Consider the following 24,924-nt stretch of genomic DNA (forward strand, 5'->3'; position numbering starts at 1 on the left):
GTCTGGGATATCCTGATGTAAGGGTGCATATGGCAATGTCTCACCCTCTTCTCGTGCTACTCTGGCGAAGTGGGATGTGTCTGGCGAGAAGTAGCATATTGCTATGAAAAGGTCACGGGTGTCTGTGCGTCGGATCCGGATCCACATGAATCGGGAGTGTGCGTCCTTCCTCTCAATGGAGATGGCTCCAGTGAGGGAAGACTTGTACAATACTACGACCCCGCCTGGATCCTCGGACTCCTCCTGTATCCCTCGTCTCATCCTTGAAGGCTGACTCCCATGTGTAGCCACTGACTATCGGTAGTGGACGCTCTCGGCTCTGATGTGTCTCCGTGTAAAAGACTATGTCTCGTCCTGTATAAGACTCCGAGAAGTTCCCTGGGTCTGACCATAAGGTACCATTACAATTCCAAATGGTGCAGTCTAGGGTCTCGAAAACCTAAGTCTCATAGGCCTCGTCTCCCTAGGGGGTACGGGTGGGAACCTGACGGGTGCTAGTCAACAACCTACCATCTCGGACCACGGCCCATTTTTCCTCCTTGCGGGCAACATCCCGCTGCTACAGAACAACTCATCGCTCCTCAATCTGTAGTGGTGTCAAATCCTCGTCCATGGACAGGGTGGGATGCTCTCGTAGAGAGGCTCGGTGTCGGAGTGTCGCTAGTCGAGCATGTGAATCTCTGAAGCGAATGACTAGGGGCTACTCTCGGTTGGGATCTCTCCCAACACACCATGCTCCCTCTATGCCATGGTCGGGGACCCCCATGGTGGTGGTCACAAAGGTCATCGCCGCCTCCATGGGCGTCGTAGTGGTGCTGGTGCTGTCTCACGTGATCCCTCATATCCAGATGTTGAGGGCCTTCGAAGCCCTCTGCTGCTGCTCCTGTATGGCGGCTGAAACGGTTGCCTTTGCGGGCTCCCGTTTCACCACGTCCACCCATCTAGTCGTCTCTCCTATAGCCGACTGTATCGTGGCTATCTGTGCCTCCATCTCTAGGGTCCCTCCACGCGCTGCTCTGAGGGTCCCGAGCTCCTCTCGAAGCTGTGTGATGTCGTGTCCGAGTCCCTGGATAAGGGTGCCCTGCTCGTGTAAAATGCGGGCCTGCTCTTGGGTGTATCAGGCCTGCTCCTGGGTGTAATGTGTCAACTCTGCCTGATGGGCCTGGATGCTGTGTATCTCAGCCAATAGGGAGTCCCAAGCATCTGGCGGGGGCCTAAGATGTCCTGAACCAGGTGGGAACTGGATCTCGAGAGGGGTTGGAATGAAGGTGGGCTGTTGAGGTTGTACTGAGGGTGGGGACATCATGATCTGGGCGGGGGAGTGATATGTAGGAGTAGCGAGGCCGGACGAGGTGATGAAGGGTGGCTGACTGAGAGGTAGAGGTGATACAAGGGGAAAGTATTGTGGTGAGACCTGTGATGCAGGGGAAGGAGAGAGGTGGTGTAGATGATGAGGCGGATGATGGTGGTGAAATAGTGGTGGTAACCATAGAGGTCGAGGATGTGGTGAGTAGCATGGGCTTTGGGTGGGCCCCTTTCTTTTGGGCCGCGGTTCTGTCCACTGTCAAACCGCTCCGGTTGCTGCGTTTGTTGAAGTCCTTCAGATTGAGTTGCTTTTGTGTTTTCGCCTTGTCACCGTTCCCCTTCCCCATCTCCATGCGTATGCAGATTTGGATCGAGGGGTCTCCCACCTAGTCTCCTGTCCTCATCCTCCTGGGGCAAAGAAGGGACTGCAAGAGGTCGAAGTTGCTGTTTTTTTTTTTTTTTGGATTTTTTTTTTTTTTTAATTAACGGGTTGGGGGGGGGGGGGGGGGTAGCAAGGGGGTACGGAGGGGTTATCGGAGGGGGTAGCGGGGGGTAGAGAGGGGTAGCGGAGGGGGTAGTGAGAGGGGTAGCAGGGGGTAGCGAGAAGGGTAGCAAGGTAGCGAGGGGGTAGCGAGGTAGCGGGGGGGGGGGGGGGGGGGGGGTTAGCGAGAGGGGTAGCAAGGGGTAGCGAGGTAGCGGAGGGGGTTAGCGGAGGGGGTAGCGGGGGGGTAGGTAGCGGAGGGGGTAGCGGGGGGGTAGCGAGGGGTAGCGGAGGGGGTTAGCGAGGGGGTAGCGGGGGGGTAGCAAGGGTAGCGGAGGAGGTTAGCAGAGGTAGCGGGGGGGTGGCAGAGGTAGCGGGAGGGGGTCGCCAGGCAACAGCAGCTCATTAGGGGGACAGGTGCCTCACTCGTGCCAGCTCCTAGGAGCTGTGCGAGGTGCAAGATGCCTCCCAGCAGTGGCAGGGAGAGAGGGAGTAGGGCGTAGGGAGGGGGTAGCGAGAGGGAGCATAGGGTAGGGAGGGGGTAGCGGGGGGGTAGCAGGGGTAGTGGAGGGGGTAGCGGGGGGGGTTAGCAGAGGTAGCGGGGGGGGCTGATGGTGGTGAAATAGTGGTGGTAACCATAGAGGTCGAGGATGTCGTGAGCGGCATGGGCTTTGGGTGGGCCCCTTTCTTCTGGGCCGCGTTGCTGTCCACTGTCAAACCGCTCCGGTTGCTGCGTTTGTTGAAGTCCTCCAGATTGAGTTGCTTTTGTGTTTTCGCCTTGTCGCCGTTCCCCTTCCCCATCTCTACGCGTATGCAGATTTGGATCGAGGGGTCTCCCGCCTAGTCTCCTATCCTCATCCCCTTGTTCCCTTCATTATGGGGGCAAAGAAGAGACTGCAGGAGGTCGAAGCTGCTGTTTTTTTTTTTTTTTTGGAATAAAATTTATTTTTTTTTAAAGGGGGGGGGGGGTAGCAAGGGGTAAGCGGGGGGGGGTTATCGGAGGGGGTAGCAGGGGGTAGAGAGGGGTAGTGGAGGGGGTAGCGAGAGGAGTAGCAGGGGGTAGCGAGAGGGTTAGCGAGGTAGCGGGGGGGTAGCGAGGTAGCAGGGGGGTTAGCGGAGGTGGTAGTGTGGGGGTAGGTAGCGAAGGGGGTAGCGGGGGGGTAGCGAGGGGTAGCGGAGGGATAGCGAGGGGGGTTAGCGGAGGTAGCGGGGGGGGCTGAGAGGGTAGGGTAGAGAGTGTTCGACGCAAGCTTTTGTATTGGAGCTCGGCCAAACTCTCTTACAGGAAGGGCCTTGGTGGCTAGCCAGGTCCTCCTTGCTACCGCCTGGTACATAGCCTCGTGCTAGTGTTTTCACAGGGGATGCATGGGACAGCTGAGGCGCTTCGTGCGCAATTTCTTGTGGGTAGGATCGGATGGCACACGTAACACCCCAAGCCAGGGTAGCCTAGCAGACAGTGATCCTGCCCCATGCCTAGGGAGGATTGGGCGTCATTGATCCAGAGATGCGGAGCAGAGCCCTGTTGGGCAAGTTGGTAGTGAGGGGCCTCACTCCAGGTATAGAGCCTTGGAAGCTTCTTCTGCAGCGCGGTCTCCTTTGAAACACCCCCCGCACAGGTGGTCAGTGGCAGCACTCACACAGATGGCTCTTCTCGGAGGCCCCCCTTACAGGGAAGGGCTCTCCCTTGATGCAAAGTCTCTTCAGAGTTTGGTAGCGATTGGCAGGGGCTCTTATCCGAGCTAGTCCTGAGTTTTTGGGGGAGTTTGCACGACAGCCTTTGATCTAGCACCCGGAGGTCCGGGATCAAGATGGTCGCATGCTGGGACAGAGGTTACGTATCGGTTGGGCATAGTGGGACAGCGGCCTAGCTCAATCTTTCAAGACGTGGGCGGGACTCCCAACTGATGCAGAGGTACGATTAGAGACCCTCTCACATCTTCGGGGCGCGGGCCCAAGGATGGCAAAGATTGAGGCAGCTATCCCAGAGTCTTGGTGAGCGGGCCTTCAAATTTTCACACCAACGCAGTGGTTGGGCCAGTTCTCAGGAACAGGGGTACCTCTTTGGATTCAGCTATGCCCCCTCCCATTCTCAGCCGAGCCCGGTTCTACAGTGTGCGTCTAGGTGAACTCTTGCAGTCTCTGACAGATGGAGATTCAGAGATGGATGGAGCCTTGGATCAGTTAGGGTGGCAAAGGGTCAGAGTAGTGGGCCGTCTGGGCAAGGAGTGGTTGATCGACCCCTCTTGCATCTCGGATCTAGATGCAACTCGCTGGCGCTTATGGTTATGGGAGGGTCCTCCCCTCATTGAGGTACAGTGGGACCCAGGCGAGTGGTTCTGGCAGTCCAAAGTAGGCCACTCAAAGAGTGGAGGAGGTGCCCTTCTTCTCTTATACTACACGCTTAGGACGCCGCTTGCAGTTGGAGGCAGTAGCCTACACTCCGTCAAGAGAGAGGGATTGGGCAGCACAACACGTACCTCGAGAGGTGAGATCTAGGTTCTGGACACGCCTCTGGTTCAGTCTCAGACCACAAAATATCTCCTACTTTTTCTGAATGATAGCGCATGGAGGTCTTCCTATTGGCCCTTGGTTGGAGCAGATGCGGGTGTATGATAGCATTCTTACATCTCTCAATATGCATGCAGTCTACCTCCTATCTTTATGTGGTCATACCTTTGATATTACCCTTGGTTCAAGTCCCAACCTTGCAGTTGCTGTCAATGCATTTCCACAGTTGCCACCCCCCTGAACCTGCAAGAAGATCAATAACAGAGTCAAATAAGAGCCAAAATTCCAATACACATAAAGTGGTTACCTTGGACATTGTTGCATAGTGTTCAATTAATGGTTGCCTGAGATATTGCTAAAGAGTAGAAGAGGTATGTGTGCATCTTTACGTTGAGGAAATGCTCTATTGTTCATGTATATGTGTTAGAAAGAGTCCATCCCAATAATAAAAGCATTTAACGTTAATAATCTTCAGAATAGGGAGAAGCATTGTCAACACAGTTAGACAAGCATGTGTACATGAGAAAGCATCATTTGTGAGTTTGAAAGCCACCAGCATCTATTAAACAGACATAAAATTTTAACAACACATGAATCCTTGGCTTCATACATTGAATTCTAGCAGCTTACGTATCTATCCTCAGAGAGGTTGGCTTTATCCACAACCCAGATACCTATTAATTTACGTATCACATGCTGCACGGATACCCATGTGTCAGCTTTGGACATCATCCCATTTTTTCACATTGAGACAAGGTGTGAGGCTGATGCCACACGACACAAATGAGAGCTAGACTTTGCACTCAATGTGACATGCAAGAGGTGGAGACAGAGAAGCATGTGTTATTGAGATATCCCACTACTATGACATCCAAGGTAGATACCATCGTCTCTTTGAGTAGGAGTTCTAGGACATAAGCCGAGTCATTGACATAACAGACAGTGTGCTGCTCTCATGCGACAAAAAAATACTCTCATGCAACCAGTAGCTGACCAAGGACCTCAACAACAGAGGATCACGAGCTTTTGCACAAGAGAGAAGCCCATACTAAGTATACATAACAGAAAAAATGATCCAGTGCTTGCCCTCCACACAAGCCAGACTAGAATTAGGATAGCTACATGACACTCCATCCGAGGTACTATCCTTGCATTATCGCATTGCCTGGGAGCCTCACGATACCCATAGGTGCTACCCACAGAGTGGAGTAGCGCATATTACACCTAGTCAGAAATATCAAGCTCAACAATGGACAATGAAGACATGCATTTCCTAGCCTAATCAGGTCCTGTAACTAGAAGGCCCCAGATGTACTATCCTACCACCCCATGCCCACTGGTGAATTGCTAATTGAGTGCTAGGCCACTTAGGACTCTTAGCACACTTACGACCTTGGGGTAGCATTAGCTACTTAAACGCCAAGACAAACCCCCTAGGGACAATGCCACATCACACTATTATTGATGTAGCATTTGCTCCCCATTAAAAAGAGCTGATGTCCTCTGCAACAATACATAACACTGGTGAATTGCTAATTAAGTGCTAGGCCACTTAGGACTCTTAGCACACTTACGACCTTGGGGTAGCATTAGCTACTTAAACCCCAAGACAAACCCCCTAGGGACAATGCCACATAACACTATTATTAATGTAGCATTTGCTCCCCATTAAAAAGAGTTGATGTCCTCTGCAACAATACATAACATTGGTTTTTTTAATTTTGTTACGCTTTCCCTTGTAGCATTCTCTTCCCAAGCACTTATAACAACATCATTCTAGACATACTCATTCATACCAGGACAGAAATGTTCTCTTTAGAACATCATATGTATTCTAAATTCTAGGATGTCCTGCACCCATGCTATCATGATACTCATATAAAATTTCATCATCTGGAAGACAAATTCTACCCTTACACAGTAGATAACCATTTACTATGGTATGGTTTCTCCACTTTGTCTTTGCTTTGCACTACTTCACCAACCATAGGCACAATTAATCGATCTTGAAAAATGTTGAAAATTTTACCCACTTCTGGAAACTATAGCATGCTTATCATCAGCAAATGTAATGTATATATGGCTCCTTTCATTAACTTCTTTTCAAATTTTGAGTAAGTTGCAAGGACTCAAAAATCCCATTAGAAGCTAACGTAAAACTCAGTGCATTTACCATAGGCATCTGATTTAATGCATATGCTATCATATTATATTGTTCTTTAAAATATCTTACATGCTCTAAACACTCCTGCATCCATTAACTCAAGTTCAAACCACTTGACCTTTAAACCTTTCAATTCAGGCTAATACTCTCTATGTCAAGGGGATTTCAAACCTAGCACCATACAAATGGTACCACCGTGTTTTCGAAGCATGGACAAATAGCATAGAGTCTCATATGGTAAATAGTTTCAGAGCCGGGCCAAGTTTCTTACTTCAAAAGGCACCCGATTGAAGACTAGTCCGCTGATCCCTGGCTGCTCCTGCTGCCCATCCTCTCCGCCTTCTCCCTCCTCCTCCAGCCCTCTTCCGCCGCCTCCTTTCCCCGCCATCTTCCACCTCTTTCCCCGCCTATTCACCCCGCCTCCTCTCCCCACCATCTCCCACCTCCTTCACCCGCCTCCTCTCCCCGCCATCTTCTGCCACATCCCCGCCTTCTCTCCGCCTCCTCCCTTGCCACCTCTCTGCCTCCCTTTCGCCTCCCCTTCTCTGCCTCCCCTCTGCCTTGTAGGTCATCTTCTCCCTGTTCTAGTGATGACCTATGGGCCCTGGTATGTGCCTTGTAGGCATAGTTATAGGCACTTAGTGTATTTTGTGCCTTTCATGCCACATAGGACACTTAGTCCTATGTGACACCTAGGACACTTGGTCCTAGGGTCTACCTACAAGTACTATGTACTTATCTTTTCATTTTAGTCTAGTTGACATGACGCTTGATAACTATCGACTCTTGTACCTTGTACTTGCTCTCTCGTTTATCGATCCTACAGTGGTATCAGAGCCAACCTTACACTTGTCTTCCAGCTCTCCTCAGCCCCTTGAGTCCTCCATTGCTCATTGGGAGTCTGATCCTCTGCTGGTCGTCACTGTTCCAGCCTATTCGAGGCTCTCCAGTTGCTGCCCAAGGCTCCTAGAGTCTTTTCGTTGCCAAAAATTGCCTTATGGCTGCTTCCAGCAGATGCAACTGCTTCTAGGCCCCTGCTGCAGCACTTTCGAGGTCTTCTACAGCACCCGTGGCCATCTGTCGCCACTTTTGTACTGCAAATCCAGGTGCCCAGCTCCCGCGACCTCAACTAGACTCCACATTGCTTTTGCAGGAAGACCAAAGTCGAGCTAATAGACAAGCTATTATTCTTGATCATGCATTTTCTTCACAACATACAAGAAGAGGCAAGGCTTCCAAGCCTATGGGCAAGCCTAAATCTGCGCCTAACACTGGCAATTCCTGCAATGCATCTAAAAATACAGCAAATAAGTCAAAGAAGAAAAGATGCAACTATTCTCACAAGCCTGGACATGACATTTCAGAATGTAGGAAGCGCATTGCTTCGGAGAAAAAGAAAGCAGGATTGACAGTAAATGCCTCACGTGCAATTGAATCCCACGAGCCAGCAGATGCTTCACATGTACATGCTCTCCAGGATGATTGGGCATGAAACCGGCCTCTAATCACTCAGAGGGCAGTGGAACTAAACCTTTAATCACTTCAGCACTTATTTACAGCTCACAAAGCATATATCACAACCATTAACCATTGCATGATTACCATTTGGCATTTACCCATTTGTTCACAAACAAAACCACTGAAAAAGGAATGGAGGCTATAATGCCCCTGCTCAACAAACATAGACAAGTGCACCCGATTGGCACCAAACACCGTGGCGCCCCTTTCGGTATTTCACAGTGAAATGATTACAAGTTGCATCTGGGAGACCTTCCCTGCAACTGAGCACGCAGCCCCAATTCACTAAGCCTTCGCAAGGCTTTCAAGCATAGAACACCATCACATAAGTGCACTTAACCCATAGGCTCAACCCAAAGGCATACTCTTTTCTGAGTGCAATTCCATTGGCTGTCCAGATGCAATCACACTGCACCCCAGCTGCACTCTCTTTGAGTGGTTTCCAGATGGCATTCACAAAGCTTTTCAAAGCTCCAAAATAAAATCAGCAAAGTACCCAACCAAAGAATGACTCATGTAGCACTGCCTGGGCACCTGTGAGCCAAGAAAGAGGCGGCACACGAGGCCAACCAATAGCTTATGGCAAAAAGAAATTGTAGCAACAAAATCACAACTCACCAAGCCCTGAAAACTCGAACCAAGTTCTCAATCGCCAAGAGGACATAGTAGCCAATGCCCAATTGCATTCTCAGCCAAAGAGGAGTGCAAAGGCATGAAGAAAGAGCATTTACAAGAGCCGACCAGCAAGAATTCCACTGAAAAATGCGAAAAGAAGCACTTCTATTGCGAAGAAATGGGAGTTCTTGGGCTCAAAAGAAGCGTGCTTCAAAGAGGAATGCATTGAGAAGGTTTTGGAGAAGTTTCATCGCCGGAAAGTCCTCCAAAACTGAGAAAACCCAGTCAACCAGTGCGTGGGACCACTCGAAATTCAACAGAAAGCTATAGCTTTGCAAGAGGAGAGGCCCAGGAGGCGGTAGAAGCAAAAAGGTCCTGAAAAAGCCACTTTTGCAAATTCGACCAGCAAAAGAAGTGCTCAACTCTGCCCGTTCTACCAAACGCACGGAGGGAAAAGCATATCACTACGAAGGGGAGGCAGAGGGGAAGCCATCGGGCCAAACGGAAGTCGAGGAATCCAAACGGGTGAGGAGTTATGAAGAAAAACGGAATTCAGCTGAAGGAGGCTGAAAAACCAGTCCAAAATCTCAACAAAGGGAGAAGATGAGAGAGAAAACCACACATGTGAAGTTTAGAAGGCCCAAGAAGGTCCAGGAATGGCGGAGCATGTAGAAGGCACTAGAGCCATCTGGAACTCTAGGGGGGCCACTGAAGGTACATGGCCCTCTAGGGGGCCCATTAAAAATGCCACATCATCATTTTCCAACAACCACTCTTTTAATTCCTTGGAATGCCTTTGGGCCTAGGGATTAATTATGCTTATGTGCTAGGTACCATGCCGCGTTTAATTACACATTATTAAGCCCATGCTTGGACTTTTAAAACCAAAGTTGTCACGGTCTTGTAGTACATTAAAGTACTTAGAATTTCATGCCCCCGTGACATACCCCTCTCTTGAAACAGCAAACCACAGTTTGCTGGCCCAAAACACAGGAGTGAGCATGAAATATAGCATAAAAGAGTATACAAGAAAGCCGCAGCTATAGTATACAAAGACAGTGAAAATATGGCTAGGAGAGGCATGCATCCATCCATATACACTGCTCAAAATCTATGTGATGCTCGGCGATCAATAGTCAAGATGCATCAATATCATGAAGTCTCACAGCAGAGATACTGTCAGCTCAGTATCTCGAATGAAACATACAGTGTCATTAAGCGACCTCATGAAATCACGGTGAGCCCGTCTGTACTGAGGGAGTGGAGGTGCTATCCCCCTCTCGAACACCACGTAATGCTCCAGATGCTCGCTCTGCTGAACTACCTGTAGGAGCTCGGACCGCACTCGGCTCTAATTGGAAAGCATCAAGGTAAAGCTGCAATATCCCAGGTGAATCTGCCAGTTCACCTTCCTCCATCCATTTCGCATCAAGTGATGGGTAATTTTGAAATTTTACTAAGTAGCGACGGATAACTTTACCCTTGAGCTTTCTATCTCTGTGTGCCAAAATCTGCTCTGGGACCAGAAGTTCATCCTGTTCTTTCACTTCAGGCTGCACCTCATCAGGTAAATCCTCGGGAATATCTCCATGATATTGCTTTAATAAGCTCACATGAAAGGCATTATGTATCTTCCAATGCGGAGGCAACTTCAGCCTGTAAGCTACCTCGTTTATCTTTTCAGAAACCTGGAAAGGACCATAGTAACGCATGTTCAGCTTTGTGTACAACCTTTCCTTGCCTTTCTTATTTTTCAGCCTTGCCTCCTGAAAACGCAGCAAAACCCAATCACCCTCTGTGAATACCAATTCCCTGCGGTGCTTATTTGCTGCTCTTTTCTGCTTGTCTTGACTTCTTTGCAAGGCATATTTGATCTTCTTGTAAGCCTCTTCAAGGCTTTCCACAAAACGATCAGCTTCGAAGATTTTCTCTTGTATGCAAAAGGGGAGGTATCTTCCTGGCACCTTCCACTATTTCAAAAGGTGCTTTACCTGTGGATGTGTGCACCGTATTATTGTAAGCATATTCCAGCAAAGGGAAATAATGCTCCCATTTGCTTTTGTGGTCTGAGACATAGCATTTAAACATATTCAAGATGGTAGAGTTTTCCTACTCTGATTGTCCATCAGACTGAGGGTGAAAAGATGACGAAAAATTCAGCGTAGTGCCCATATTTTCAAACAGCCCTCTCCAAAAGAGGCTGGTCATCATCGCATCTCTATCACTGATTATGGATTCAGGCATCCCATGATACTTGAAGACATGCTGCAGAAACAATTTGGCCATTTGATCTACTGTAATTTTCTTTCTTACTAGCACAAAGTGGGCTTGTTTGCTAAACCTGCAAATTATTGTCCACAATCCATCATGTCCAGCAGGAGTACGTGGAAGATCAAACACAAAATCCATAGCTATGCTTTGCCATGGTCTATCCGGAATTGGCAAAGGGTGTAACAACCTAGGTGCCTTCTGCCTGTCAAACTTTACTTTCTGACAAACCATGCATGTTCTCACATATTCTTTCACATCTTTCCTCAAAGATGGCCAATAAAAGTATTGCTCTACTGCTGTAATTGTTGCTGTAATTCCCCTATGTCCTGCATATGGAGGAGCATGACTTTCCATTATGACTTTCTGTCGCATCTGATCAGTGACACAAAGTCGTCCATGCATCAAAATGAAACCCTCTTTCAACATATAGTGATCATGCCTTTGACCATCAAAAAGCTGATGATAAATAGTTGAAAAATCAGCATCATTAACATACTGATCTTTCATCACATCTAACACATTGTTGTAAGCAATGCTCACTGCTGAAACACTGGGTTTCTTGGAGACTGCTTCAGGCTGTAGTTTCCTGGAAAGTGCATCAGCCACGACATTTTTGTTACCCGGCACATGTACAATTTGAAAATGAAACATTGAGAGGAAGTTAGCCCATCTCATGTGCTTTTCAGATAATTTTCTCTGCGTGAGAAAATATCTAAGTGACTGATGATCTGTCTGCACATAAAAATCAGCTCCAAGAAGGTAATGTTTCCATGTGGTCAAATCATGTATCACTGCTAACATTTCCTTCTCGTATGTCTGCAAGTACAATTCAGCATCTTTGAGAACTCTACTCTCATATGCAACCACTCTGCCATCCTGCATCAAAGTGCCTCCTATGCTGTTCCCACATGCATCACAAGTTACAGCAAAGGGTTTTGCAAGATCTGGCAAGATAATAACGGGTTCAGAACACAACTTTTGCTTCAGCTCTTCAAAAGCTGCATTTTCCTTTGGTCCCCACCGAAACGGTACAGCTTTCTTTTGTAAAGCATGCAAGGGAGAAGCAATTTCTGCAAAGTACTTTATAAACCTCCGATAGTATGAACACAACCCAAGAAAGCTTCTGACTTCATGCAGATTTTTCAAAATTGGCGAACTCCTTATGGCCTCAACTTTTGCAGGATCCATCTTGACTCCATCCTTTGACACTATATGACTGAGAAAATGAATCTCATGCATAAAAAACTCACTTTTCTTCGTGTTTATTAATAGCTTGTGTCTTTTCAACTCTTGAAACACAATAGAGAGGTGTTTCCTGTGCTCCGGCTCATTTTTAGAGAACACAATGATGTCATCGAAGAAAGTGGCCACAAACTTTCTGCGTGCTCTAATAATTATGTCCATCATTCTATTGAAAGTGGCAGGTGCATTAGTCAAACCAAAAGGCATCACAAGGAACTCATATAAGCCAAATGAAGTGCGGAAGGCAATCTTGTAGACATCTTCAGGCCGTATCTTTATCTGATGGTATCCACTTTTAAGGTCAATACGACTGAACATTGACGAACCTTCCAACCGATCCAATATATCATCAATGCGTGGAATTGGAAAACAGTTCTTAATTGTGACTTTATTCGAAGCCCTATAATCAATACACATTCTCCAACTGCCATCCTTCTTTTGCACAAGCAACACAGGGGAACAGTAAGGAGAATCACTTGGCTGTATTAATTCCTTTTCCAAGAGTTCCTTCACTTGTGACATTATCTCTTCCTGTTGTGCCTTACTGACACGATAGGGAGGTATATTAGGCGGTGAGCTTCCTAGAATTATATCAATTTGATGATCCTCGAGCCTCTTGGGAGGTAATTCTTGAGGAAGTGCATCTGAGAAACAATCCTGAAAATTTGAAATAAAAGCAGCCCTTTCTCTATCTAAAGCAGAAAGAGTAGAGCCTTCCTGAACTGGTTGGCTGTCCTCTTTGACAAAAATCAAGTACGCTGAAATATGACGCTTTATTACATTGGAAATACAAGAAGCTAAAACTACAGGGATGTGGACTCCCCTTTCAACTTTACATCAAGTACATGATTTTTGCCTCTATGAGTTAAAGAAATCTCCTTGTTTCTCATCTACACATCAGCCCCCACCCGGTACATCCAAGGCATCCCAAGCAAAGCATCACACTCTGGCAAAGGCATAATGTAGAAGTCCTCTGCATCCTGATATCCTTGGATATGCATCCTCAACTTGCCAATGATAGGAGTGACAGGTGTGTTGAGTTCAGGGTTGGCCATATCACACATGCCGGATGGCCCCATTTCCTCAGGCTTGATGCCAAGCCTTCCTGCCATATCAGGAGTTATGAAATTCGCCTTTGCCCCAGAATCAAAGAAAAACAAACAATTCTGATTTCTGATTTTTCCCCATGCTCTGCACATCTTTTTCATTTCCTCTTCATCATGTGCATGTGGCAAACTCCCAATCACATCTGGAAGAAGTCCTACGGAAGGTTTAGGCCTTTTGCCCTTCCGATCAGCCTATTTATCACCATTCTTATCATCATCTGACCTGTCTCTTTTCTTGGATGGGCAATCATAAGAGCGGTGTCCCTCTCCTTTGCATATAAAACATTTGTTTTGCTCCATGAGTGACTTTTTCTCTTCATCAGATAACTTGGTACGGGGCTGTTTATTAGGCTGTCCACGCCTTTGACCAACTTTGAATTGGGCTTTTCCTCCCTTTTGAAACGGTCGTTTGCCATAATTTTTATTTTCAGATTTGATGTCCTTATCCTGGTGTTTGGCAGCCCGTTTGTTGTCTTCTTTCTTGCTGTCCATAAAGCCCAAATTCTTCTCCTGCATCCATGCATATGCTATCCTTGCATTCTCAATTAATTGAGTCATAGAACCCACCTTGGTTTTGATGCAATAATCACGTAGCTCACTAGGCAATCCACAACAGTACCTCTCTATTTGCTCTTTCAAAGAAACATGCTTGTAAGAGCTCAATGGCAGCAAAACATCCCAAAACCTCTGGGTGTAATCATCAAGATTCTTGCAAAGTTTGTATGACAAGTCATGCCAGTGTGAAAGTACTTCAACTTCAAAAGTTGGAGTAAGCCAAGTAGAAGAGAACACTTGCTTAAATTCCAGCCAAGTAGCAGGTGCATCTCCATGAAGCATAAGGTTGGTGTACAACTTAACTGCATTGCCTTTCAAAAATGTGGCAACCTTCCTCATCTTGGATGCTTCTGTAAACAAACCCCCAAGAAATGCAGCATCAAACTGTTGAAGGAATGTGAGGGCTTTGTACATGTCCTGTACTCCATTATATGTCTCAAACTTGACATAAGAACCACCATCCTTAAATTCTTTATATACATTTGATATTGGCTGTCCCAAAGATGGCTGTATATTTGCAGCATTCCCTTCACTAGGGAGAGCCATGCTTGGCTGAACATTAGGCATGGGAGCATATGCTATGGCTTGCATGCCTGGCTGCATTCCCACATTGTCATACATGGCTTGCTTTCTATGCCCAATTGGCGGTGAAATCAACATAGCATCAAAGATAGAATATGTACCAAAACATTCAGGTTGCTGCCTCAAATATGGCTGAGGTGGTTGAGCCACATTTATGGACTGCACATTATTATTTTGAGAAGTAGAAGTACCCAAACCAAGGCCTTGTGCTGGCTGCTCATACTGTTGCACTGGCTGTATTTTTTGTACCTCTTTCTCAAGTGCTCTTTTGGGTGATTCCTCTCTCTTGGAAGTCACTTTCTGAGTCATTTTTGATGGCTGTCCCTCATGGGAAACTGATGCATGAGTGTGCTGTCCGCCATGAGAAGCTGATGCATGTGTGTACTCACTCTTTCCGTGCTTGTGCTTTCTTGATTTCTTCTTCTTCTTGGCATTTGTTTGCACAATCTGAGCCAAATTTTAAGCCAGCTGAGTCAAAGCAGTCACTGCACTTGCAAGATGTGCATTCAACATAGTAGCATCATCTGACTCACTGCTAGAACTAGTATCATCGTTGAGCTCAGTTGTAGCTTCATGTGTGGCCTGCTCGAAAGGCATTTGTTCTGCTCCCTGCAGCTGTACACTAGCTGGATCATTAAGGCTTTCCTGCCTTCTTTGAGGAGTTGTGGAGCTCTCTTGCTCATGGGTACTCACCATGTTTATGGTTGTAATATTCAGCTGTCAAAACGTGCAGCAAAGATATCCTTCCACCAAACTACTGAGGCCCACCTCTTGAGGAAGAGTTGTGGTATCCCGGCAATGGAACCAATGAAACCGGCCTCTAATCACTCAGAGGGCAGTGGAACTCAACCTTTAATCACTTCAGCACTTATTTACAGCTCACAAAGCATATATCACAACCATTAACCATTGCATGATCACCATTTGGCACTTACCCATTTGTTCATAAGCAAAAACATTGAAAAAGGGATGGAAGCTAGAATGCCCCTGCTCAACAAACATAGACAAGTGCACCCGATTGGCCCCGAACACCGTGGCGCCCCTTTCGGTATTTCTTTATATTTCACAGTGAAATGATTACAAGTTGCATCTGGGAGACCTTCCCTGCAACTGAGCACGCAGCCCCAATTCACTAAGCCTTCACAAGGCTTTCAAGCATAGAACACCATCACATAAGTGCACTTAACCCATAGGCTCAACCCAGAGGCATTCTCTTTTCTGAGTGCAATTCCATTGGCTGTCCAAATGCAATCACACTGCACCCCAGCTGCACTCTCTTTGAGTGGTTTCCAGATGGCATTCACAAAGCTTTTCAAAGCTCCAAAATAAAATCAGCAAAGTTACCCAACCAAAGAATGACTCATGTAGCACTGCCTGGGCACCTGTGAGCCAAGAAAGAGGCGGCACACGAGGCCAACCAATAGCTTATGGCAAAAATTGCAGCAGCAAAATCACAACTCACCAAGCCCTGAAAACTCGAACCAAGTTCTCAATCGCCAAGAGGACATAGTAGCCAATGCCCAATTGCATTCTCAGCCAAAGAGGAGTGCAAAGGCATGAAGAAAGAGCATTTACAAGAGCCGACCAGCAAGAATTGCACTGAAAAATGCGAAAAGAAGCACTTCTATCGCGAAGAAATGGGAGTTCTTGGGCTCAAAAGAAGCGTGCTTCAGAGAGGAATGCATTGAGAAGGTTTTGGAGAAGTTTCATCACCGGAAAGTCCTCCAAAACTGAGAAAACCAGTCAACCAGCGCGTGGGACCACTCGAAATTCAACAGAAAGCTGTAGCTTTGCAAGAGGAGAGGCCCAGGAGGCGGTAGAAGTAAAAAGGTCCTGAAAAAGCCACTTTTGCAAATTCGACCAGCAAAAGAAGTGCTCAACTCTACCCGTTCTACCAAAGGCACGGAGGGAAAAGCATATCACTACGAAGGGGAGGCAGAGGGGAAGCCATCAGGCCAAACGGAAGTCGAGGAATCCAAACGGGTGAGGAGTTATGAAGAAAAACGGAATTCAGCTGAAGGAGGCTGAAAAACCAGTCCAAAATCTCAACAAAGGGAGAAGATGAGAGAGAAAACCACACATGTGAAGTTTAGAAGGCCCACGAAGGTCCCGGAATGGCAAAGGAGCATATAGAAGGCACTAGAGCCACCTCGAACTCTAGGGGGGCCACTGAAGGTACATGGCCCTCTAGGGGGCCCATTAAAAATGCCACATCATCATTTTCCAACAACCACTCTTTTAATTCCTTGGAATGCCTTTGGGCCTAGGGATTAATTACGCTTATGTGCTAGGCACCATGCCGCGTTTAATTACACATTATTAAGCCCATGCTTGGACTTTTAAAACCAAAGTTGTCACGGTCTTGTAGTACATTAAAGTACTTAGAATTTCACGCCCCCGTGACAGGGCATGGGCTGTCCATTGTTCATTTGATCCCTCCCAAGTTGATGCACTTTTTACTGCTAATGATGCTCAATCTTGGTATTTTGATAGTGGTGCTTCCAAGCACGTCACCTCTTGCAGACAGTTGTTTCATTCCTCATCTAATGCACCTCGAGGAAGGACTGTCACATGTGCTAATAATGCTTCCTATGCTGTAGAAGGAATGTTGGAGGATCAGATTTCACACATGATGGATGAATGGATAGGGCCATAGGGACTAGACCTTTGGCACGCCCAATGGTGCTGATTCAGTTGAGCTTCACGCAGGAGAAGCCAATGTATGGTTTGGCAGTAGGGGTTATCAAATTGCCGCCTAAGGCAAGGACTGATACCGCATACTACTGGCCACTTCAGAAGTGTGCTGATTTGTTCGGAGAAGAAGTCTCCTTCATGATGAAGTGGGCACAGAAGATTGGCATAAAGCCAGTGTTCACCCTAGTACGCCGATGTACGGACAAGGACTACTCGCCCTCCAAACCACCTTCAAAGTCACAAAAGGAAGTTTTTTTGAAACAGGCACCCACTCACAAGAGAGCCTAGTTTTTTGCTTCCCCGTCCTCATGAGCTGGACCATAATGAGTTGGAACATGTACGGGCTCCACAACTGTGCTCATAGTCAGCCACAGCACGTGATCCTTCGGCAAAAGTTGCAGAGGGCAGTGGTAGGGAGAGCAATGGACTTCCTTTTGATACAGGAGCACATGTTCTTAGCATCAGACATCAGACGGCGACACCAACATAGGATCAACCAGCATACAATGACTTTATATTATTTGAATTGGCTTTATTACATCAGAAAACTAATTTGGGATCATATTTTATCCCATCTCTTTGTGAGTAGAGAGTGAGTGAGAGAGAGCAAGAGAGAGTGTGAGAGCTAGAAGCTTGGAAGCTGAAAGCTTAGTTGCAATAGAAGAGTGTAAGAGTACAACACACTGAAGGAAAGATAAGGTTTTGTCCTAGTGACAAAACCTTAGTAGTCACTAACCATAGTTATTGAACTAACTGCGGTTAGGGAAAAAAACCTCTTAAAGAGGGAAAAGTGCCCCTAACTAGCTTATTATATTACATTGGTCACTGCTGAATTATATCTATAATTCTAACACCCCCCTGCAGTGCCAATGTCATGTACAAGGCTGATCAATCACCAAACGGATATAAGTTCAGGGCACTGCGAAATGCCTCAAACTTTTCACGTGGTAGTGCTTTGGTGAAAATATCTGCAACGTTGTCATGTGTGGACAGAAAGATCATACTCATCTCTCCTACATGCAACTTCTCTCTGACGTAGTGATAGTGAACCTCGATGTGTTTCGTGCGAGCATGAAACACTGGATTCTTTGCCACTGCAATGGCACTCTGACTATCAGTGAGAATTGGAGAGGGACCCTCCAAAGACAGATGAAGATCAGCAAATAGACGTCGCAGCCAGACACATTCAACTGTTGCTGTGAAAGCTGCCCTGTACTCAGCTTCACATGATGAGGTAGCCACTGTAGATTATTTCTTGCTCAGCCATGAAATGCAAGATTTACCCAAAAAGAAACAATTGCCACTAGTGGACTGCCTAGTGTCATAATCACCAGCCCAATCTGAATCACTGTAGGCATGCATCTGCAAGTCACCCCCCCTGGGAAATAGTAAGCCAAAAGACTTTGTGCCCTGCAAATAACGGAAGATGCGCTTAACTGCCTGCCAATGCATAGTTTTTGGGCTGTGCATGTACCTGCTCACCTGAGATACTGCAAACTGAATATCAGGTCTAGTGTTGCAGAGATATATGAGGCATCCAACAGCCTGACTGTAAAGTGTGGCATCAACTGATTCTCCTGCATCATGCATTGTGAGTTTCAGCCCCGGCTCCATAGGAGTGGCTATGGGCTTACACTCTTGCATGTTAAATCTGTCCAAGAGTTTCTGAACATACTTGGACTGAGACATAACAGTGCCACGTCTCTCATGAGAGAACTGGATCCCCAAATAAAAGTGAAGCAGACCCAAATCTGACATGTCAAAGTTGGTCTGCAAATCGGCTTTGAAATTTGCAATTTTTTCTTCATTGGACCCTGTGAGCAGTAAGTCATCGACATAAAGAAGGATGACTAATATTTCCCCCCCATCCATCTTGATGTAGAGGGTGCTCTCAGTAGGAGTATTGTGCAGCCCCTTGCTGGTCAAAAAGGCATGCATCTTGGCATACCATGCACGAGGGTCCTGTTTCAGCCCATATAAAGCTTTGTTGAGCTTGCATACTTGAAGTGCATTTGCTGTAATTTCAAAGCCCGGAGGTGGTTTGACATACACCTCTTCTAGCAAGTCCCCATTTAAGAAGGCTGTTTTTATGTCCAACTGATGAACATTCCACTCAAAATGTGCAGCCATTGCAATTACTGATCGGATGGTGGTCATCCGGGATGTAGGAGCAAATGTCTCCTCATAATCTATGCCCTTTTTCTGAGCATAGCCTTTAACAACCAGCCTTGCCTTATATCTATCAATGGAGTCATCTGGCTTCCGTTTGACCTTGAAAACCCATCGTGTGCCAATGGCATGTTTACCCTGTGGCAAGTCCACAACATCCCAAGTCTGATTTTTTGCAATGGACTGCAACTCATCGTGCATGGCATTCATCCAATGCACATTATCCTTTGCCTCTTCGAATGTGGCAGGCTCTTCCTCATCAAGGAGAGTACCTGCATATGCTGATTCCACTGAATTAGCACCTTCCATGTGCCTTGCTGCACTGCGAGTCCTGCCAGATAACGGAGCATCAAGTTTACTCTCGCTGAGAGTCTGTAACAGCCAGTTTGGGACTGTTTTTGCTGCATGTATGTCTGCAATTTCTTGCTGCACCACCTGTTCCACTGCCTGTGGAGGGGGCAAGACATCCTGTGGTGGAACTGAAGCATCTGGAGGTTGCTGTAAATTCTGATTTGCATCAAAAAAATCAGCAAGGGAACCCAAAGCAATGGGTAGCAACCCCTCAAAGACATCCTCTGAAGACGAAGGCATTTGAAAATCAGCCTGAGTGTGAGCTGAATTTTCAGAAAATATCACATCTCTACTTACTATGATTTTGCGTGTAGCAGGATTGTAGAGACGGTACCCCTTGCTTTCTGCACTGTATCCAACAAATATGCATTTGATGGCTTTATCTGACAATTTGTGCCTAAATTCAACTGGCACATGTGCATAAGCAAGGCATCCAAAGACTCGGAAGTGATCCACTGAAGGCTTCCTGTCATTCCAAACCTCATAAGGAGTTTTTGTTTTTAAAGCCTTAGTGGGAGCCCTGTTCAAAATGTAATTGGCACACATCAAACCCTCTAGCCAGAACTTATGAGGCATGTGTTTGCTTTTCAGCATACATCTGTCCATCTCCATGAGGGTTCTATTTTTCCTCTCAGCTTTACCATTTTGCTGAGGGGTCAGCCTGACTGTGAGCTGATGCACAATACCCTTGCCCTTGAGAAAAGCATCAAATTTTGCAGATAGGTATTCCCCACCTCTATCCGTGCGCAATGTCTGTATCTTGAGTCCGGTTTCGTTTTCAACCATGGCTGAAAAGTAATTAAACACCGTGAACACTTCCGATTTCTTTTTCAGCCCATAAACCCAAGTAAAATTGGAGTAGTCATCAATAAATGTAACGAAGTAGAGATGACCACCCAATGATGGAGTCCTCATGGGACCACAGACATCACTGTGTATAAGCTGCAATTTGCGGACAGCTTTAACTGAACCATCCTTCTTGAAGGGGAATCTATGCATCTTACCTAAAATGCACCCTTCACAGGCATGTGGAGGAGGTATCTCAAGAGGTGGCAATGCATCAACCATTGAAAAATTATGTAGTGTTATCAAGCTGTTGTAATGCATGTGGCCATATCTGGCATGCCATAATTCTGCATTTTGCATGGCAACTGTAGGGGTAGAAACTGCCAGAGCATGGGCTGCTCTTTTCTCAAAAATATCAAGCTGAAAAAGCCCACGCAGCAGAGTACCAGATAACCTTAAGGCATAGTCAGCTTCCCTGTCTCGGACAGCACATTTGTCATCCTCAAAGATGACCTGAAATCCTCCTCTGTTAAGAGTGGACACTGAAAGGAGATTTTTGGTTATGCCAAGCACATATAAGACATCTGAAAGTCTGAAAATTGAGCCATCAATGGCAGTGAGCTCAACCTCTCCTGTGCCACGTACTGAATATGATGAGTTGTTGGCACAAGTGACTTTCTTACCGACGGGAGGTGGATGCAAGGAAGTAAAAAGACACTTCCTAGAAGTGATGTGCTTGGATGCACCGCTGTCAAAATACCATGTGTTCAGTGTTTCATTAACACTGAAAGCAGATGCATCTGTAGAAGAGTCATAGCTGCAAGTCAAAAATGCATATGTATCATCACTGCAAGAGGCTGTACTATCCCGAGCATCTGGAACAGCCAACCTAGAATCTGAAATGCAAGATCAAAAGGCATAATCCTGTCCAACAAAGTTGGCTGCAGCATCCCCACTGTCAGATGCATGAGGGGCTGAATCTGAAACAGCCATACCCGAGCTGTTTTTCTTTTCTTTTGCAAGCCTTTTCCTGCATTCTGCTATATGATGACCTGGCTTTTTGTAGTAGTGACAAAAACCCTTCTTTTTGGGCTTACTTGCATCATTTTTAGCCTTTTGTGAAGGCTGTCCTGACCCACTGGAAGGCTGATTTACTGATGTCTTTGCCTGTCCCTTTGTTTTTTATTTAAATTTTGAGAGCATGGCTTGTTCACCTGCACGTGAAGCCAAATTTTTCTTGGTCTGCTCTTCCTGAAGCAGAAGTCCTATCAACTCATGAAAAGTGAGGGGATTAAAACCCCCCCTCAATGATAAGTTCAGCGAAGTGTGAAAGCTGAGATAAGACTCAGGAAGAGAATTCAGAGTGGTTGTAATCATCTCTGAATCAGGAATAATTTCATCTATGTTTAACAATTGCTCTCTGAGATCCTGTAGCTTTGTGAGGTGGACTGACATGGAGTCACCCTCCTCCATATGTGTATTGCTCAACTCTCTTTTCAAGAAAGATACCCTTGCATCATTCCGTGCTGCATACATGCTTTCCAAGATATCCCACGCTGCCCTGGAGGTCTTACACGACCGGATATGCGGAATGATAGATCTTTTCACTGAAAGAGAGATGCATGACAAAGCTAAGGCATCCCGTGAATCCCATCTCTTCTGCTCTGGAGTATTGACTGTAGCTGCACCAACAACTTGTCCTGCAGCTACACCCTGTGCACGACCTCTTCCACCTCCTTACTGAGGAGGGGTAACAGGTGCAATATCTGCTGGTCGGATCTCATCCCCATTGACATAATCCCATAAATTTCGAGAAATCAGAATATTACGTACCATGAAACTCCAGAGGGAGTAGTTGGTACCATCCAACTTGTCTTCTTGTGAAAGACCACCAAACTGGAACTCATTCTGATTTTGATGGGCCATATCTGAGAAAAAGATTGAAGCAGATACAAAGCTGAATTCCCTTACTGGGAATGAAATGCACAACTCCCAAAAAACACAGCCAAGCACGGGTTGTAAATGCAACTTAGATTTCTATTTCTGTACTTGCACTGTCAGAAATCTGTCCAAGCATCAAAAACTCTCCAAAATCTGCCAAAAGTGCTTCAAACACTCCAAGAAAGGCAGTATGAACTGAATACTCCAAAAAATGCTCTCCCAACACAAAAGCCCCAATTTGTGGCTTGAAATTGCAACCAGAAAGGGGCAAAATTACTAAAAGCCCCAAATCTGCAATTTTTGAACAAAAGCCCCAAATTTCAGACTAGATCTGCAGATCTGTCTGTAAAAGCCCCAAATTTTAAACAAAATCTGCAATTTTGCTCCAGATGTAGCTCCGAAACTACACAATGATTGCAATGTCTGCAATATACAAAATGCCCCAAATATACTCCCAAAATACTGAGCCAAACAATGGCTGTCTGCAAAATTTTCCTGCCAAAGATCACCTGCTAGTTCTCTTGTACGAAACCAAGTAGCTACCTGCTGTACGGAAGCAGAATAAGTACGGAGTCACTGTACTGAAAACAGTACGGAAGTGCCGTACAGTTGGTACGGCACTGTATGGATTGTACGACTCGTACAGCAAGCATGTACGACGACATGTGTATGTGCACGTACGGAAGTGACAGCGCATGTACGGAAGTGACGGCGATGTACGGCGAATCTGTACGGGGAGAAACGACACATGTACGACGCTGTACGGAAACTGTACGTAAGCTGTACGGCGCTGCACGGAAACAGTACGGAGACTGTACTGCACTGTACGTCGGGATTCCGTACAGTCGTACGAACTGTACGGACGAGTTGAAGCAGGCTGAAGCTTGAGGCAAAGGGCTGGAACTGAAGGGAGCAAGGAGCCCGAAGCTCTTGAATCTGCTCTGATACCAAATGTGAGTAGAGAGTGAGTGAGAGAGAGCAAGAGAGAGTGTGAGAGCTAGAAGCTTGGAAGCTGAAAGCTTAGTTGCAATAGAAGAGTGTAAGAGTACAACACACTGAAGGAAAGATAAGGTTTTGTCCTAGTGACAAAACCTTAGTAGTCACTAAACATAGTTAGTGAACTAACTGCGGTTAGGGGGAAAAACCTCTTAAAGAGGGAAAAGTGCCCCTAACTAGCTTATTATATTACACTCTTGTAATGGTCACATACATATATCAAGGTCGATTCTATTGGATGAAAATAGATTGCATGAACTATCTAGTGATATGCGGTCTTCCGGATCTTGTTTAAGCATCCTTTTAGAAATGAATTGGACTAGTTTAACATCTGTTGACCACCGTGCTTGGTGTGTGAGAATCTGCAAATTGGGTACATATTTCGCTATATAAAAGCTGATTTTACAAAGCTCTGAGAATATCCAACCTAGAGAAAATTTCCAATGCAGATGTCCAAGGTTAAGTCCTTAATTACGGCTAGAAAGGGTTGGCTTCGGTCAACCACAAAGTTAGTTATTTTATGTGCACATGTTTGCTTGGTGGGGATGCCCACAGAGACTAGGATTAGTCTAGAATTTATTTGCATGCAAAAGCGCCAACAATTAATGGGCCATGGCTATGTGCACTTTAATTAATGGTGGTTGCACGTTCTAAGAGGGGTTAATTGCCCAAGTGCTATGGAGCCAGTGAGTAGTTAGGAGGTGTCCATGTGACCAAGGGCTATGAAGACCCTAGAATTTTTCCCTTTGAGGCATTTAACTAAATTTTAGTTAGTTATTTTGACACTTGGAATGTTGCCAAAAGGAATGAGCTGAGAGCTCTTGTAAATTGGATTCATGTTTGAATTTTCAGTAACACAACTAAGCTCTGAGCTCTTGTACTCAGTTTTCATTGAATGAATAAAGACATTCAGGGGGGTCAGTCTAACTGTTGTCCTGGGCCCTAGTGCTGTGTTCGTGTGCGTGTGCGTGCGTGTGTGTGTGTGTGAGAGAGAGAGAGAGGGTGTGATTTCCTAGCAAAGAATTTCTGCACAGCCAGCTAAAGAATTCCTGGGCCAACGAAGATCTTCTGGCTGGCCGCCCATGGAGCCTTGCCCATAGGCCCTTGGTTGGAGCAGATGCAAGTGGAGGGGCAGTGTCACTGCTGCTGTACTAGAGTTCTGGAGATGATCCCCCACTACCTTTGGAGCTGTTGCAGCAGTGAGGATTTGGATGGGAGCCCTCAAGATTTTGTCCCGCATGCAAAGCCTTCAGAGGGACTACACCTAGGGGATGGTGGCCTGGCTGACTAAGGGAGGTCACGCGTTCCAGATTGAAGAGGTCTCGCAAGCTTACCGAATGCAGGGTTAGAGCATTCAAAGGATAGAGCTCCACGAATCAGTTCCTCCTGATAGCACAAATCCTCATTCCCCTCCAAAGGATAGCGTGTGGGAGGTAGTAGCCAGTGTCACAGCGTGGAACATTTGGGTTGCTCGATGTAGTCTGGTGATGGGTGAGCATCCAGTTCCACCCTCGACTACCCTGGTTGCTATCTAGCAGGATATCATTTACGCCATGCGCTCAACCTGGGAGCACGGGACCCCGGCCTCTAGCCGACTGTTGCGAGACGCGCACGTTTGGGCCTGCATGAGTTTTCTTCAC

At 46.4% G+C, this 24,924-nt stretch overlaps 1 protein-coding gene across 3 annotated transcripts in view; it reads right to left on the bottom strand.

Moving 5' to 3' along the window:
- The window catches only part of LOC147900769 (pfkB-like carbohydrate kinase family protein), a 157,720-nt gene that overhangs the window by 101,917 nt on the left and 30,879 nt on the right, over window positions 1-24,924 (bottom strand). For all 3 annotated transcript variants that reach the window (XM_087375565.1, XM_087375563.1, XM_087375564.1), the window contains exon 4: window positions 4,460-4,537. In XM_087375565.1, the coding sequence (XP_087231691.1) occupies window positions 4,460-4,537 (78 nt within the window). The remainder of the gene's footprint in view (window positions 1-4,459; window positions 4,538-24,924) is intronic.

Source organism: Dipteris shenzhenensis, chromosome 6 (assembly GCF_047967505.1).
Source record: "Dipteris shenzhenensis isolate YYH24624 ecotype China chromosome 6, Dip_SZ_1.0, whole genome shotgun sequence".
Taxonomy (NCBI): domain Eukaryota; kingdom Viridiplantae; phylum Streptophyta; class Polypodiopsida; order Gleicheniales; family Dipteridaceae; genus Dipteris; species Dipteris shenzhenensis.